The following is a 14760-nucleotide window of genomic DNA, read 5'->3' on the forward strand; positions in this document are numbered from 1 at the left end:
TCTCTTCTGTTTTGTCCCCCTCCCTGTTTTTATATTATTTTTGCTTCCCTTCCTTTGTGTTCATCTGTTTTGTGTCTTAAAGTCCTCATATGAGTGAAATCCTATGATTTTTGTCTTTCTCTGACTATTTCACTTAGCATAATACCCTCCAGTTCCATCCACGTAGTTGCAAATGGCAAGATTTCATTCTTTTTGATTGCCAAGTAATACTCCATTGTATATACCACATTTTCTTTATCCATTCATCCATTGATGGACATTTGGGCTCTTTCCATACTTTGGCTATGGTTGATAGTGCTGCTATAAACATTGGGGTGGATGTGTCCCTTTGAAGCAGCACACCTGTATCCCTTGGATAAATACCTAGTAGTGCAATTGCTGGGTCATAGGGTAGTTCTATTTTTAGCTTTTTGAGGAACCTCCATACTATTTTCCCGAGTGGCTGCACCAGCTTGCATTCCCAGTACGGTGTTATTTTTATTTCACAATGGATATCTGGTTGTTCCAGGACCATTTGTTGAAATTTTCACTTCTCCCCAAAGGATTGCCTTGGCCATAAATGTGAAGGCTTACTTCTAGAATTTTTATTCTATTCCATTTCTATTCCATTGACTACACTAACCTGATTACTATAACTTTTTAGTAAATTTTGAAGTCAGATTGTATAATTCTTCCAATTTTGTTCTCTTTTCAAAATTGTTCTGGCTACTCTAGGTACTCTGAATTTCCATGTACATTTTATGACCAGCTTGTTGGTTAAAAAAACAACAACAACAACACACAAAAAAACAGAACCTCCTAGGAATTCAATAGGGATTGTACTATGTCCATAGATCAGTTTTGGGGGAAATGCTATCTTAACAATATTGAGTGTTCATATCCATGAACGTTGTATATCTTTCCATTATTTTAAATGTCTTCAGTTTCTCTCAGCAATGACTTATAACTTTCAATGTATAGACTTTACTACAGTTTTGTTAAATTCATTATTGTTAATGCTATTGTTAATAAAATAACTAATATCATTTTCAGTGGCATTTTTGCCAAATACAGAAATATGATTGGACTTGCTATTTTTTTTAACAATACAAAGTCAAAAGATTTATTTTTTAACAACTGTTTCCATTCAAGATAATGGCAAATTACATAAAACATTTCTAGGTCAGCCAAGGCAATGGAGAAATTTTTACTTTGACCACGTGGTGGCAATTTGCTGTGGAGCTAACTGGAGGCACACAGAGGTTCCTGACGCCAGGTAGGGACTGTATTTGATTTCAGGTGTGCTCTGGATAACACTGAAGATAAATGTCCCAGAGCTTACTGGAGAGCACTTTACCTGCCTCTTGCAAAACTATTTCATCACTAGGAGTTTTGTTTTTTGTTTTGTTTGTATTTTAGAATCATGTTGTCTGTGATCAACACAGTTTCACTTTCTATTCTTTATTCCTTTTTCCTGTCTTATTGCACCAGCTGGAACTTCAGTACATCCTTGCCTTGATCCCGGTTTTAAGAGGGATGTACTCAGTCTTTCACCAGGAAGTATGTCAGTTGTATTTAATAGGTGTATTGCATAGGTCAGAATGAAGATCTTTTCATTTCATTCCTAATTTGTTGAGAATATTTTTTTGTCACACGTAAGAGTTTCTTATTGGCAACTCCCTCTCTGAATTGACATCGCCATATTATTGTCATTTATTGTTGGTATTTTGTATAATGTCAAATAATTTTCACATAGCCATGGTACTTAATCCTGTATGCTGCTAGATTTGGTTTGCTAACACTTAATCAATGGTGTCTGTCTGTGTTTTCTTGAAGGATTTTTGCCTCGTGATATTCTTTTGGGATGACATTGTCTGGCTTTGGTATCAGGTTGGAACTGGCCTCACAGAACAGGTCTCCCTTCCTCTATATTCTGAGAGGGTTTGTGTCATTATTTTTTAAAAATTCGGTAGAATTCGACAGTGTTGGTAATTTGTGTAAATTGGCTGGAAAGGTAACTACCTTTCTTAAGTGAGAAATGCATTTTTCAACACTGGAAGATTTAGAACGAATATACAAATGTTTAAAAGCTCCAGACCCCATGCTATTACGACTGTGGCACTAGAAAGCCATATGACCATATCTGGCATATACAGTTTTGAAAACAGAAGAAAATGTATCCTCAGGGGTGTGGGGTGGGGAGGGTTTAAGCCGGTGGGATCCTAAAGCTCCACGCACACCAAGAGGCGAGCCCAGCCATCAAAGTGGGATGATGATCTATCTCAGATAATCCACAGAGGGATTAAACGTGATGATGGATGACAAGTGTCCAGCAGAGTGACAATGAACGGTCACAGCGTCCTTGGATTCCTGAGACAGGATGGGAATAAGGTGGCCCTGAGACTGCTCTACTACACATTCTAGAGGCGAGCTCCAGAGCCACACACCAGAGAGAGGGCTTCCACATGTTCACCTGGACACACATTATAACCAGCGGGGGTACATGGCCCTCACGGTCATACATGGTCAACACCCCACATCTTTGCTTCTTGAGATGTGTCCTTCATGTCACTCAGAAGCTGTGTGGCCACCACCACCCAAGAAGGGATGGCAGGGATGGGGCGCCAATAGATGCTATCACTGCCACAGCCACCACTGTGACCCCTGGAATGGAGCATCAGCCTGGTCTCCATGCATGTAAAGTGTGTACTTGTTGGAAGGCTTGATGGGAGAGAGTGGCGGGGAGGGGTCATGCCATAATTGTGTTGGCTACGGTTTAAGCTGTGACTTGGCCAGTCACACACAGTCCCCACTGAAGACCGGCCTCCAGCATCTCCAACACGGAGCTCTGACTCCAGGCTCTGCAATGAACACAGTGGACCAGGTATGTCCCTCCGCCCTTCCTGGCCAGAATCCTGCCAGCTTGCTGGAGTGCACACATGTCACCCAAGCACACGTGTGATGCTTCCGTTCCAGTAGCACCAATTTTTCCGTCATGTTTCTCTGCTCACACACATGCCCTGTGTTTTAGATCGTTTGTGCTGCCCGCCTTGTTTCCCTTTATCCCCCTCCCACCACTGTCCTGTTCGAGCAGTGTCCCCAGAGGACACCATAAATGCCTTAAACCAGTCAGACAAGCAGGTCCAAATACTGTCCTGCCCTTGCTCTTGTGGGGAGCTTAGACTCAGCACTGGACCCCACCCCTGTGTTTGAGGCTCACGCACGCACGGCCGTGCCTCACTTACCATCACCCACGAGTCCTCCATGAACGTGTTGGTGGAGGAGGGTGGACCTGAGTGCACATCCGGCAGCAGGTGGTTGAACTTCACTCTGTGGGATGGCAGGGGGAAGGGGAGACACTCATCAACAAGGACGGCCATTGCTTCCTGGAGGGGATGCTGATGGCTGCCGGAAACCACAGGCCACAGCATCACACAGCCTCCTTACCGCCCTTTCCCCTCATGTCCACTGCATGGTGGGAGACCCCGGGAGGGCAGGGGAGGAGCACCTAAAGGGAGAGTTGCAGGAGCAGCAGGGGGTGTCAAGAAGGGGTGCCCCTGCAGATCAGGAGGGGATTTGGGAAGAGACCCTGGGTTTGGAAGGAAAGAGATGTTCAGGAATTACCAAGAGCAATGGTGGGGATGTAGGTCGTGGGACACTCAGCTAACTGAACTGTGCAAGTGGATTGAACAGTGTCCACCAATGACCTCACGTTGCTGTAAGGGGGGTTTTCAGATGCAGCGACTCTAGCAGCTCAAGGTGTCATCACCTGAGCCCAGGGTCAGCCCGATGACCGCGTCCGTGCAAGAGGACAGGCCCTAAGCCCAACGACTGTGTCCGTGCAAGAGGACAGGCCCTCAGCCCAACAACCACATCCGTGCAAGAAGACAGGCCAGCCCTCGGCCCGACGACCGAGTCTGTGCAAGAAGACAGGCCTTCCGCCCGACTACCACATCCATACAAGAGGACAGGCCCTTAGCCCAACGACCACATCCGTGCAAGAAGACAGACCCTTAGCCCGATGGCCGCGTCCATGCAAGAGGACAGGCCAGCCCTCGGCCCGACAACCATGTCCGTGCAAGAGGACAGGCCCTAGCCCGACTACCGCGTCTGTGCAAGAGGACAGGTAGGCCCTCAGCGGGATGACCACTTCCATGCCAGAAGACAGGTAGGCCCTTGGCCTGACGACCGCATCTGTGCAAGAGGACAGGCAGGCCCTCCTGGTTCGTTAATTTTCAATCATTCTTGCCAGAAATGGGCAAAACGGGAAAACTGAAGAGACAAAGGGAAAACAGCATCAGGTACGAGCCAGGGAGAGAAGCCAAGTGCAGGTCCTATGACTGGGGACATGTCGAGGTGAGTCCGGCTCCAGCCTCCACAGCAGTGAGACGGTACATTTCTATTTTTTAAGCCACCTGTTTTGTGGTCCTTTGTCAGGGCAGCCCTGGCAGACCGAGACCCTCACCCCAATGTGAGCATATTTCTCATTTCTCCATGTTCTGAGGTGACTTTCCACACTGGTACAGTTTCAAAGTGGAGACCAAGTGCACGTTTTAAAATGTGTGCTTACCCTGGGTCGTGACCTTCATAATGGGCCACTTTCTGCTTCTGTGACTTTGCAGGGGTGCACTTTGGGTGCGTGTGTGCCTGCAGGGCTGTCCTCTGTGTGACTCCTCGCAGGCTCAGAATGAGCAGGCATGCATGGCTCAGGAGCGACGGGAAACTAGGTATTATCGGAGGTCATAAAAAGGAGGCTGGGACCCGCTCCCCACACGTTCTCCGACTGACAGAAGAAATGAGCGCTGACGCTGGCGTGCTAGTTCAGATGCGAGTTGTCCACAGGGAGAGAATTACTACATTTCCCCAAGCACGTGGAGCGCAAAAGGTCCCTGCGTAGCTGTACGTGGTACTGTTACGTTAAACAGAGTTATTTCCTACTGTGTTGTCACATCATTTAAAAATATCCCATCAGAGATGAGTCACTTTCCAAAGCAATTTGACTTAAGATGGCGTAGCCATTTTCATTCAGAGAGAACAAGTCCAACAAGCTTACAACCTACCTGTGTGAGGGTGATTTCAGGTCACCTGTGGCTGCCTGTGGGGGTAAAGGAAAAAGAAGAAGAAATTGTTGGTACTGAGGCTATTCGTAGGAAATCAAGTCCGTCATTAGTTTCAGGTGCGTCTGGCTCAGAGACTTCCTAGGAAGGGGTCTCTGTGTGGGGGTCGCTGTGTCAGAGGTTAAGAATACATTGAAGATTTTAAGAAACTGTCAAACTACTTTCCACAGTGGTATCACTGTAAACCCCCGACGACTTTGCACACCTAGCTACGGGCCTCCGGTTCCTCTGTGTCTCCCGCTCCTGGTGCCGGTAGCCTTTCCCAGGGAGCCGTTCCAACTGTCTTACCGTGGCTTTAGTTGCACTTTCCTAGTGGTGAATGATGTTGAACATCTTGTCAGGTGATTATCTGCCACCCATATGTCCTATTTGGTAAAGTTTATTAGAATCTTTCCCCCATTTTAAAAATGGGGCCGTTTTCCCCTATTAAGTGTTGAGAGTTGTTTATTTATTCTGGATTTAAGTACAGGGTTTGCAAATATTTATTCCAACCTGTGACTTACATTTTTATTTTTGCAGTGGTGAATTCTGAACAGGAAATGCTTTCTTTTATAAAAAAGTCAAATTTTCCATTTTCTTCATAGTGGTTTTGGTGCCCATATTAAAGAAAACTTTGTCTACCTCAAGATCACAAAGGTTTTATTCTGTTTTCTTCCTAAAGTGTTATAGGTTAGCCCCTAAATTCAGAACTGTGGTTGATTTTGAGTTATTTTTGTGTGTATGCTGAGAAGCAGCTATTAAGCTCTTCCCCGCCCTCTTTTTTTGCATATGGTCATCCAATTGTTCTGGCACAGCTTATTAAATATACTCTCATCTCTCCCTGTTTAATTATCCTGGCACCTCGGTTTAACACCCACTGATCGGGTTTTATTTCTGGACTTTCTATTCTGTTCCCTTGACCTGCATGTCTACCCTCACTGGGCACACCACCCTCACGGCTCACACTGTCCTGACTACTGTAGCTTGATAGTTCATTTTTAAGTCAGATTGAGTAAGTCCTCCAATTTGCTGCTCCTTTTTCTAAATTCTTTTGGTCACTCTACGTCCTTTGGATTTCTGTATCTATTTTAGGGTTGGCTTGCTATTTCCTTAAAGAAAAAAGCTTGCTGGAAACTCAATAGGGCTCATGGTAATTATGTAGACCAATTTTGGGGGGAGTTTTCTATCATGACAATATTTTGCGTTCCAGTCCACGAATATTCTAAATCTTTCCGTTTATTTGGATTGTGTTCAGTTTCTCTCATCAATAGTTTGTAGCGTTAAGTATACACATTTGGTGCTTGTTTTATTTTATTTTATTGTTTTTAATGCTATTACAGATGGAATGGTTTTCTTAATATCATTTTGAGATTTTTCATTGTTAGTATACAGAAATATAATGGGGGTTATTATATTCATTTTGTATTCTACCACCTTGCTGAGCTATCTTATTTCTACTATATCTTTTGCAGATTTGTTAGAAGCATGTTTCCTGCAAATAAAATCAGGTTCATTTTCAAATCTATATGTCTTTGTATTTCTTGCTGTATTACACTGGCTGGAACTTTAGTAAAATGTCAAATAGAAGTTTGAGGTGGACATTCTTGCTTCAGTCTCAATCTATGAAGAGCAGACATAAACAGACAGACACACACACACCCCTTACTCCACGTCTGTGTCCTATAGTTATTCCCTAACACTTTTTTAAGAATGGACAATTTCAAACACCCAGAAAAGTGGAAAGGATTGTACAAGAATGCCCAAACACTCAACTTCTAGGTTCTATCATCATTAAAATTTTGCTGTGAATATTTCTTTTTAACCATGTGACTATCCATCCATCATTTTATTTTCTGGTGCTTTTCAAAGCCAGCAGGACACAGACATCAATACCCTTCGTTAAAGCACACGGATGCCACTTCAGTCTTCGCACACCCAGATTGCATTGCATTTATCTCTTTCTCCCCCCTTACACACACACACACACACACACACACACACACACACACTATAAGCCCTACAGTTAAGGATATTTTCTGTCAGTTTTTCTTCTCTTCTCCCTCCACCTTTGTTCCCATATGAGTAGCATGCCTGGGTACTGAGTAAATGCTTCAAATCAGTCAAACAAGCAATCCCAAGCGTTTTCTGTCCTCATTCCGGGGGCAGCCTGAGACCTTTCACGTGCCCAGCGGCTCTCACCTGCAGCGGGGAGCTCTCCTGGCACGTGGTGATGGTGGATCGCAGACCCGGGCACCTCGGCTGCGGCGGGGCCTCCTTGCACTGCTCTCTACAGGGATGGGGCAAAAGGGAGGACAGACTTCCATGAGCAAAGAAGGGCCTTGCTTTGTGTAGTGAGCTCAGAGAGCACCGCTGACAGCTGCAAAGCTCCATGCACTGGCTGCCATCGTGACATGCTCATCTGCAGAGCCTCAGAGTGAGCAGCTCCTGGGAGGCCGTCCGTGTGCCCTCGGGTTGGCTGCACAACGGAGGACACGGCGCAGGAGCACCATCCATAAAGGTCTATGACTGCTTGCCGGTGGGAGGCCATAGGGGCGCTTCTTCCTGCTGTGGCACCCCCACGCTGGGCCACTGCGTTCTTGAGTCTGTGGGTGCAGCAGGGCTCAGTTACAAATGGACAAAGTGACCTGCCTTGGAGACCATGGCATTGTCACTTTGTGCTCATTCCTTGCGGCAACTGTAGGAAACTGAGGACTGTCCTTGATTACCCAAGTAGGTCCAATGCAATCACACGAATCCTTAAAAACTGAGAAATGAGGAAAAGGAGGAAGTCCGAGAGATCTAAAATATGAAGAGACTAGACCCACCATTACCAACTTAGAGATGGAAGGGCCACGTAGCAAGAGTGGGAAAGCAACAGCTGCACTGGCATTCTCTATCTGCCCGGAAGCAGACTCTTCCCCATAACCTCCAGAAAGGAGGGCTGACCTGGTGAGCCGTGACTGTTGCCTTGGGAGGCACCAGTCAGGGACCCAGCTGAGCTTGCCAGGCACATGACCCACAAGCACTTTCAGACGAGTCTTAGTTCAAGCCACTACATTTGTGGGAATTTGCCAGATAGCAATAAAAATTAATACAAGCCACTTGATGGACATTAGCTGAGCAGAACACCTGTAGAATTAGGCAAGAAGTATCTTCACACGTGTGATCCTACTTTTGCAGCAGATTAATGGTCCAGAGGAAATACTCCCAATAAATTGGTCTGATACCTACTAATAGAGAGAAGCACCTTAGAGAGTGCTACACTAAGTTCTCCCCTAAAATATACCAGTGACTTACATCATGGAACTCCACAGGCACTTACTGAGTGGATTTTTCTTTTGGGGGGATTGACAGAGTGCCACGTGATTTAAAGATACTCTTTGATCTCTTGGAGCTGACATTCTGACAGTGGGCTTTGCCTAACATGTAAGGCTGTGAGTGTCCAGGTCAAACTAGGGACACTTCTGCAGGAAAGAGAGGCCGCTGGGACAGATGGCCCAGCGCATTGAGAGGGCTTGTCTCTCAACACAATCGACCTTTCAATACAAAGGTTAGCAGCTCACTTTCCAGTTGGAGAAGGGAACACTATAGTGATTGAAAATAAGGAATAACATTCCAGAAATGAGGAATATGGTCCCTCCCAAAGATGAAGTCACTCATACTCATAAAAATTATGTTTCTTTTTCTTTTAACTATGTCCACAATGTATGGAATTTTTTTTTAAGTTTATGTATTTATTTTGACAGAGAGAGGCCTTGGGGAGAAGGGGCAGAGAGAGAGGCAGAGAGAATCCCAAGCAGGCTCACTGCTGCCAGCACAGAGCCCAATGTGGGGCTCAACCCCACAAACCGTGAGATCATGACTTCAGTAGAAACCAAGTGTCCCATGCTTAACCGCCTGAGCCACCCAGTGGCACCACAATATATGGAATTTTTAAAAGGGGCTCTAAAGAGTTGAACAATGTGATTACAATTTTATAAAAACAAAGCACTGTGAGTATAACTCACAAAATAATACTAAAACAGAACTTGGAAGACAGTCCTCGGAGCACCAGCAGTGACTGCAGTGCGTGGGGCGGCCAGAGACTTGAGGTCCCCAGTTCCTGCGCAGTGTCCACACCGACTGCCCGAAAACGGGGTTAGTCTCAGTTGCTTCTAGAGGCGGCTGGCCCCCAGGCTGGACAGGGCGAGGGGAACGTGCTCAGATTGTACCTAAAGGACCGCAGTGTGGCAATGCTTCAAGTGAAACTCCAAACGACCCAGGTTTTCCCAGAAGCATGGCTACCGGGTGTCTAAGGACACAAATGCAAAAGGAATGAGCGGATTCTTTGGAGGGATTCCCGATCCTCGGTCAAGAACCAGCACCAGCCCTGCGACCTGCCCAGCTCCGCCAGAACATGGGAGTCGCCCCCCACCCGTTTCTGCGAGGGCCGAACTTCCGACAGCACCACAGAACTGGGGCACTTCCGGCCCGCTCCCCCAGGGGAGACCGACTTCTGGGGCAGTTTCAGGGCTTGGAGCTGAGGCCATGCGGCTCCGCTCGCTCCCGCCTCTAAGGAATGTTTCCTGTAACTCCACTTCGAACTCTGCCTTTCTCAGAACTGCATGAAAACTATTTTAAAAATTATACGGAAACTAAAAACGTGGAGGAATTGTCAACAACTATGAAAACTAAAGAATGCCGAGGGCGTTCCCCTGCTGGACGTTCAGGGTGAGGCACAGCCGGAAGAGGGTCTCCTGGGGGAGCCGGGGGCACTAGGTCCTGGGCAAACCCACCTTAGCCCCTGTCTCCGTGAACACACAAATTCAGGACGGCTTGGAAATCAAAATGCAAAGCGAATAAAGCTGGTGAAAACACTAGCACAGAATGTGGAGATTTGTATAACCTTGGAGTAACGAAGACTTGTTCAAGCAAGACAATTGAGAGCATATAGTATTTGTCAGACAGATAAAACAACTCTAGTAAGCTTACACACTTACCTACGTGCAGACAGACTCAGGTCATCTTCTTGCTGTGAGCAATAAAAATTCATAACGTGAAAAAGTTGTTGACACTGGGCTTAGTCTTATACACGATTCAAGTCAGTTATTAGTTAATTTTGAGTAATGGTGCTTCAGCGTCCCTGGGTCCTAGGAAAGGATCTCACTGGGGGATAGCACCCCTGTCACATGAATACCTGTGTCTTCACTTCTAATAGTTAAGAAACTGGAAGTGGGATTGCTGACTTCAACGGTGACTATACATTTCACTTTTTAAGAAAACACCAAACTGCTGATCAGAGTGATATAATTCGGTATCTGCACTAGTAACGTAGGAGCCTTTCGATCTACAGCTTCACCAACGCTTTTTATTATTGGTTCTTTTGATTATAGCCATTCTACTGGATGTGTAATGGTATCTTACTGTGGTTTTGTGTTTTCTTAATGGTAACTGATGTCGATGTGCTTATCTGCTACCGTGGATCCTCCTTGGTGAACAGGTGGTTCAAATCTTTTGCGCATTTAAAAAGTTAAAACACTGGGTCATTTTTCTTATAATTAAATTTTGAATTCTTTATATATTCTGGGCACAAGTATATGATTTGCAAATATTTCTGCCTTTGGCTTATGTTTTCATTTTCTTAATGGTGCTCGTTTGAAAAGCAAATGCTTTTAATTTTGATGAGAAACAGCTGCATTAATATATGGGCCTAAAAGGAGTCAACCCTGCTGGCTTGATTCTGTGGACAGTGAACGTACAAATGATATAACACACATGCACACCACACACCAAACACACATGTACTGCGCTGCACACACACACACACATACACTGCATCACACACACCATGTACACATGCACACATACACATGCACTGCATCACACACATGTACTCAGTCACACACGCACCGTATCTCACACTAAACACACACACACGCACAAAACCACACACACATGCACTGCATCACATACTATGCACACACAACCACACACATGTGCATCACATTATACACATCATGCACTCACACGTGCAAACATGCAGTGCATCTCACACCAAACACACGCACACACACACACTGCATCACACACACCACATACACATACACACATACACCTGCACTGCATCACACAACGTGCGCGCGCGCACACACACACACACACACACACACACACACGGAATCAGAGAATTGTGCCAACACAGAAGCAAAGGACTGTGAGAAGTTCCAGCTGCAAGGTGACACTGGGCGCTGCCCCAGGCCTGGATAGCGCAGATGGTGAAGCAGAGGGGCACCCGCTACCTGTGGCATGCTTATTTTGAAGGACAGCTCTTTCCTCCCCGCTGGAACTTTTGGAATCTTTTGACAGCGTTTCTGTATCACATACTCATATGTGCTCAACTTCTTGAACACTAGAGAGGAGAAAGGCGGAAACAGGCAGTTACAATTACGCAGGCGGGCAGAGTGGCCCACAGGCCACAACCCGGTCTTCCAGGGCTTCCCCCCAGGGTGCCGGGAGCTGCCTCCTAACCTGGGGCGCTGGGGGGCTGCTGCATGGCCACCCCGGGGCCCACCTGGCCTGTGGGAGGCAAGCAGTAGCTCGTCACAGCCCCAAGGCTGCTGGCGCCCCGTCCCAGGAACAGCTACCCTGCGGCCTTCCAGGCCCACAAAGCCAGTGTGGACCCGGACGCTGGCTCCGGCACTGTGGCAAAAGCACCCCAGGTCACTGAAAGGACATCTGAGACCCGGGTCTGTCAACAGACAGCACCGTCCACGAAACGGGTTCTGTGCCTGCTTCAGCAGAGGCACCAATCCTCCCACTTCTCTCCCTAAAACCAACAAACACGAGGACAGATGGCTTCTAGTTATTTCTGGAAAGGGATAAGGGCCACCCACAGAAGCCTAATTGCAGCTGGAGGGGCAGGCGGAAGGTGGGCTGCCCCCCACACCCGCGTGGAGCCCGTTCCCTTCCCTGGGTGGTTTGTACAAGGGCATCTGTCTGTGTTTGCTTTGGCTACCTGATGAACTACACCTGGCTCTTACTGGTTCTCCCACCTCCCCCAGAACCTGTGTGAGGGCGTAATTTGCATCTGGCCACATGCTCGCGAAAACACTAGTTCTCTGGCAGGGATTGCAGGGATGGCTGCCATCACCATCAGGTGGCAAGTACACACTGTGTGTTCCCCAGAGCTCACACTCGTCCTGAGTCTTGAGCAAACACCTTCATCTGACAGTAACGAGAGGAGATGTGGCTGGGGAGGGAGGCCAGAGTGCAGTGTGCGCTGAATGAGTGTCTGCCGTGTCCCCTCCAGCGACACTAGGCGTCAACACAGCAGCCCGGGGCCGCTGGTCTTTGGGATGCTCTGCCCCCCGCTTGTGTGGAGGCGGCTTTCCCCACACCCCTGCTGCTGGTACCAGACATCTGTGCATCTTCCTGGGAGGGCTTGCCCTCACCAATGCTGCACTCCACTCGTGCTGCAGTGTCAGGATGTCCTTCCCCCAAACTTCAAAGAGGCATCCAGCTGCCCACAGCTTCTGACAGGCCCCCCAGCAGCCCCTACCCCCCACCTCAGGGTATTTGTGTCACGCCATCCCTTGGAGAGTGGGTGGCCCCAGCGCCTTGCACAAGAGGTGAAGGGCGTCACTTCCATGACTGGGCTACAAAAGGCCGGCTGCCCCCTCGTGCTGGAGTGTCCTGGTGGGAGGAGGCACCGGCCAACAACTCACGGGGAACGGAGGCCAGGAGCTGGCCTGCCAACACCCTGGCGTTGAACCTAAACGCGGGTCCCAGTCGGATGAGACCACAGACCTTCCTCACACCTGGAGGAAACCTTGTGGCCGAGCAGGGCCAGTGGACCCAGCTAAGCTATGCTGAACCCATGACCCACAGAGACTGCAAGGTGATAACTCTGTTACTTCAAGCAGGGTAAGTTTATTATAACAATAGCTAATATCCCAACTTTTTCTGGAAGTCTGTGCTTTGCTGTCCAAATACCCTGTAAACAGCACCTTGAGCCATAAGCTCCGTGTGCATCTCCCTCCCCTACCCCCACAGTGAGTGTGGCACCACCACCCTCCCTGTTGCCTGGGTTGGGGCCCTCTGGTCCCTGTGCCTGGATCTCCCATTGGCCATCTGTCCCGTGGACCTGTTCTCCAGTCTCACGTCCGTCTGTCCTGAGTGGCCGCAGTGGACTTCTGGACCTGCCCAGCTTGCCACCTGCTGGCTGTACTGTATGCTGCAGCTGGGGCACTGTCCCCAAATTCACCCTTGTCCCCATTGGCCGGTGCGTGGAAGCTTTTAGGATAAGGGCCTGGGCTGACCCACCTCTGGCTCCGGGTGCTGATTCCGGCCCTGGCTCTGCTGAGGACACTCCCTGTGCCAGACCCGCTCTGGCAGCCACATAGGGCCCCCGCTGCCACCTTCTCCCTTGCAGAAGCCACAGAGAGAATTCATGCCCTCCCCTGGGCCACGGCGTGGTGGGGCCTGCTGCACGCAGTGCCGCGTGGACTCCAGGAAACGGCCAGTGTCCCTGCAGCAAGCTGGGTCAGCAGATACCCTGTCGCTGGCTCACTATTTTTCATTGTTAGGACTTGGTGCTTCTCTAAATCCCCCGTTCTTTTTTTAATGGTGCCTGTTCCTGCCTCACACGTTCTGCTCCCTTATCTAACTTACTCCTAGTCCCTCTCGTGTCCTCTGCAGGCCTCAGAGCAGAATGAGCCCTGCTGTCCCTCTAGGGGTGTCTCTTCCTGTCATTTGTCTGATGTGCTCGTTTCTAGCAGGGGCCGGCAGACCTTGTCTTGGGCCACGTGGGAACGCAAGGGACAAAGACTGGAGTGGGGGTCAGGACACATACTTAAGAAGAGGTGGAAGATGAACAGGTATCCAGGCAGCAGGAGGCTGAGAGTAGACAGCAGCAGGACGGACACCCCAATGCCCAGGACCACCAGGGCCTTCGTCTTTACAGGGAAAAACGGAAGGAACAGCAGCCAAGTGTCCTTGGGCACGTCTGCGGAGGCAAGGGAGACATGCATGCATCCAGCACCTGGGGCATGGCCAGCCCCTTCTTGGGAGGTGGGGGAGGGTGAGCAGCCCAAGGAAGCCCCTCCCCCACCCCAGTGTGTGGCCTACCTCACCCAGGTGCCCTTGCAGCCCCCTGACTGAGGTGGGTGTCACAGCCCCACTTTACGGGTCTGGAAGGTGAGGCTGGGAGAGGATAACTAAGGGTCCGGGTTGCAGAGCCTGACCCCCTGCCTGGCTGAACCCCCACCCTGTCCCAAGGGCCATGCCACTGTGCCAGGCCCTCCCTGTTCTCAGTCAGCCACCCTCACAGGGAACTGCAAGGCAGTAGCCAGCGCCTTGGGACATTTCCAGGACTTGGTCATCTGGGCCCCAAGGGCTGTTGACACTTCTGAACTTCGGTGTGAGGAAAGCACTGAGGAATCTGCAGGCAGGCCCATGGAGATGGAATCCAGCTGAAATGCTCTCATCCCACCACACAGTCTGGGAGGTACTGATTCCAGTCCTTTACGTGGCATGGAAAGTGGCTGCCAGGCCCGCTGTGTGCCTCGGGGGCTGCAGCGCAGTGTGCATGAGGCTGGATGTACCATGGGGTGGCCGGCCACATGCTTGTCCCCTTAGCCGGTGATGTGTTGATGAATTCCCACCAATGACACCAAAGTGCCCCAGGGAACTGGCGGGTAAGCAGCCC

General features: G+C 48.9%; 1 protein-coding gene and 1 long non-coding RNA gene across 2 annotated transcripts in view; both read right to left on the bottom strand.

The window, feature by feature from the left end:
• LOC147583412 (uncharacterized) overlaps window positions 1-14760 on the bottom strand; it is a 380385-nt gene that overhangs the window by 199207 nt on the left and 166418 nt on the right. The gene's annotated exons all lie outside the window — the stretch shown is intronic.
• LOC147583418 (putative palmitoyltransferase ZDHHC11B) overlaps window positions 1-14760 on the bottom strand; it is a 35195-nt gene that overhangs the window by 12120 nt on the left and 8315 nt on the right. The window contains exons 5-10 of the mRNA XM_086680408.1: window positions 13906-14058; window positions 11354-11463; window positions 10055-10086; window positions 7275-7362; window positions 5040-5074; window positions 3225-3309 (exon numbers count right to left, since the gene is read on the bottom strand). Of these exons, the coding sequence (XP_086536534.1) occupies window positions 3225-3309; window positions 5040-5074; window positions 7275-7362; window positions 10055-10086; window positions 11354-11463; window positions 13906-14058 (503 nt within the window). The remainder of the gene's footprint in view (window positions 1-3224; window positions 3310-5039; window positions 5075-7274; window positions 7363-10054; window positions 10087-11353; window positions 11464-13905; window positions 14059-14760) is intronic.

The sequence above is a fragment of the Puma concolor genome, chromosome A2, assembly GCF_028749965.1.
Source record: "Puma concolor isolate L17-30 chromosome A2, mPumCon1.1.hap2, whole genome shotgun sequence".
In the NCBI taxonomy this organism is placed as follows: domain Eukaryota; kingdom Metazoa; phylum Chordata; class Mammalia; order Carnivora; family Felidae; genus Puma; species Puma concolor.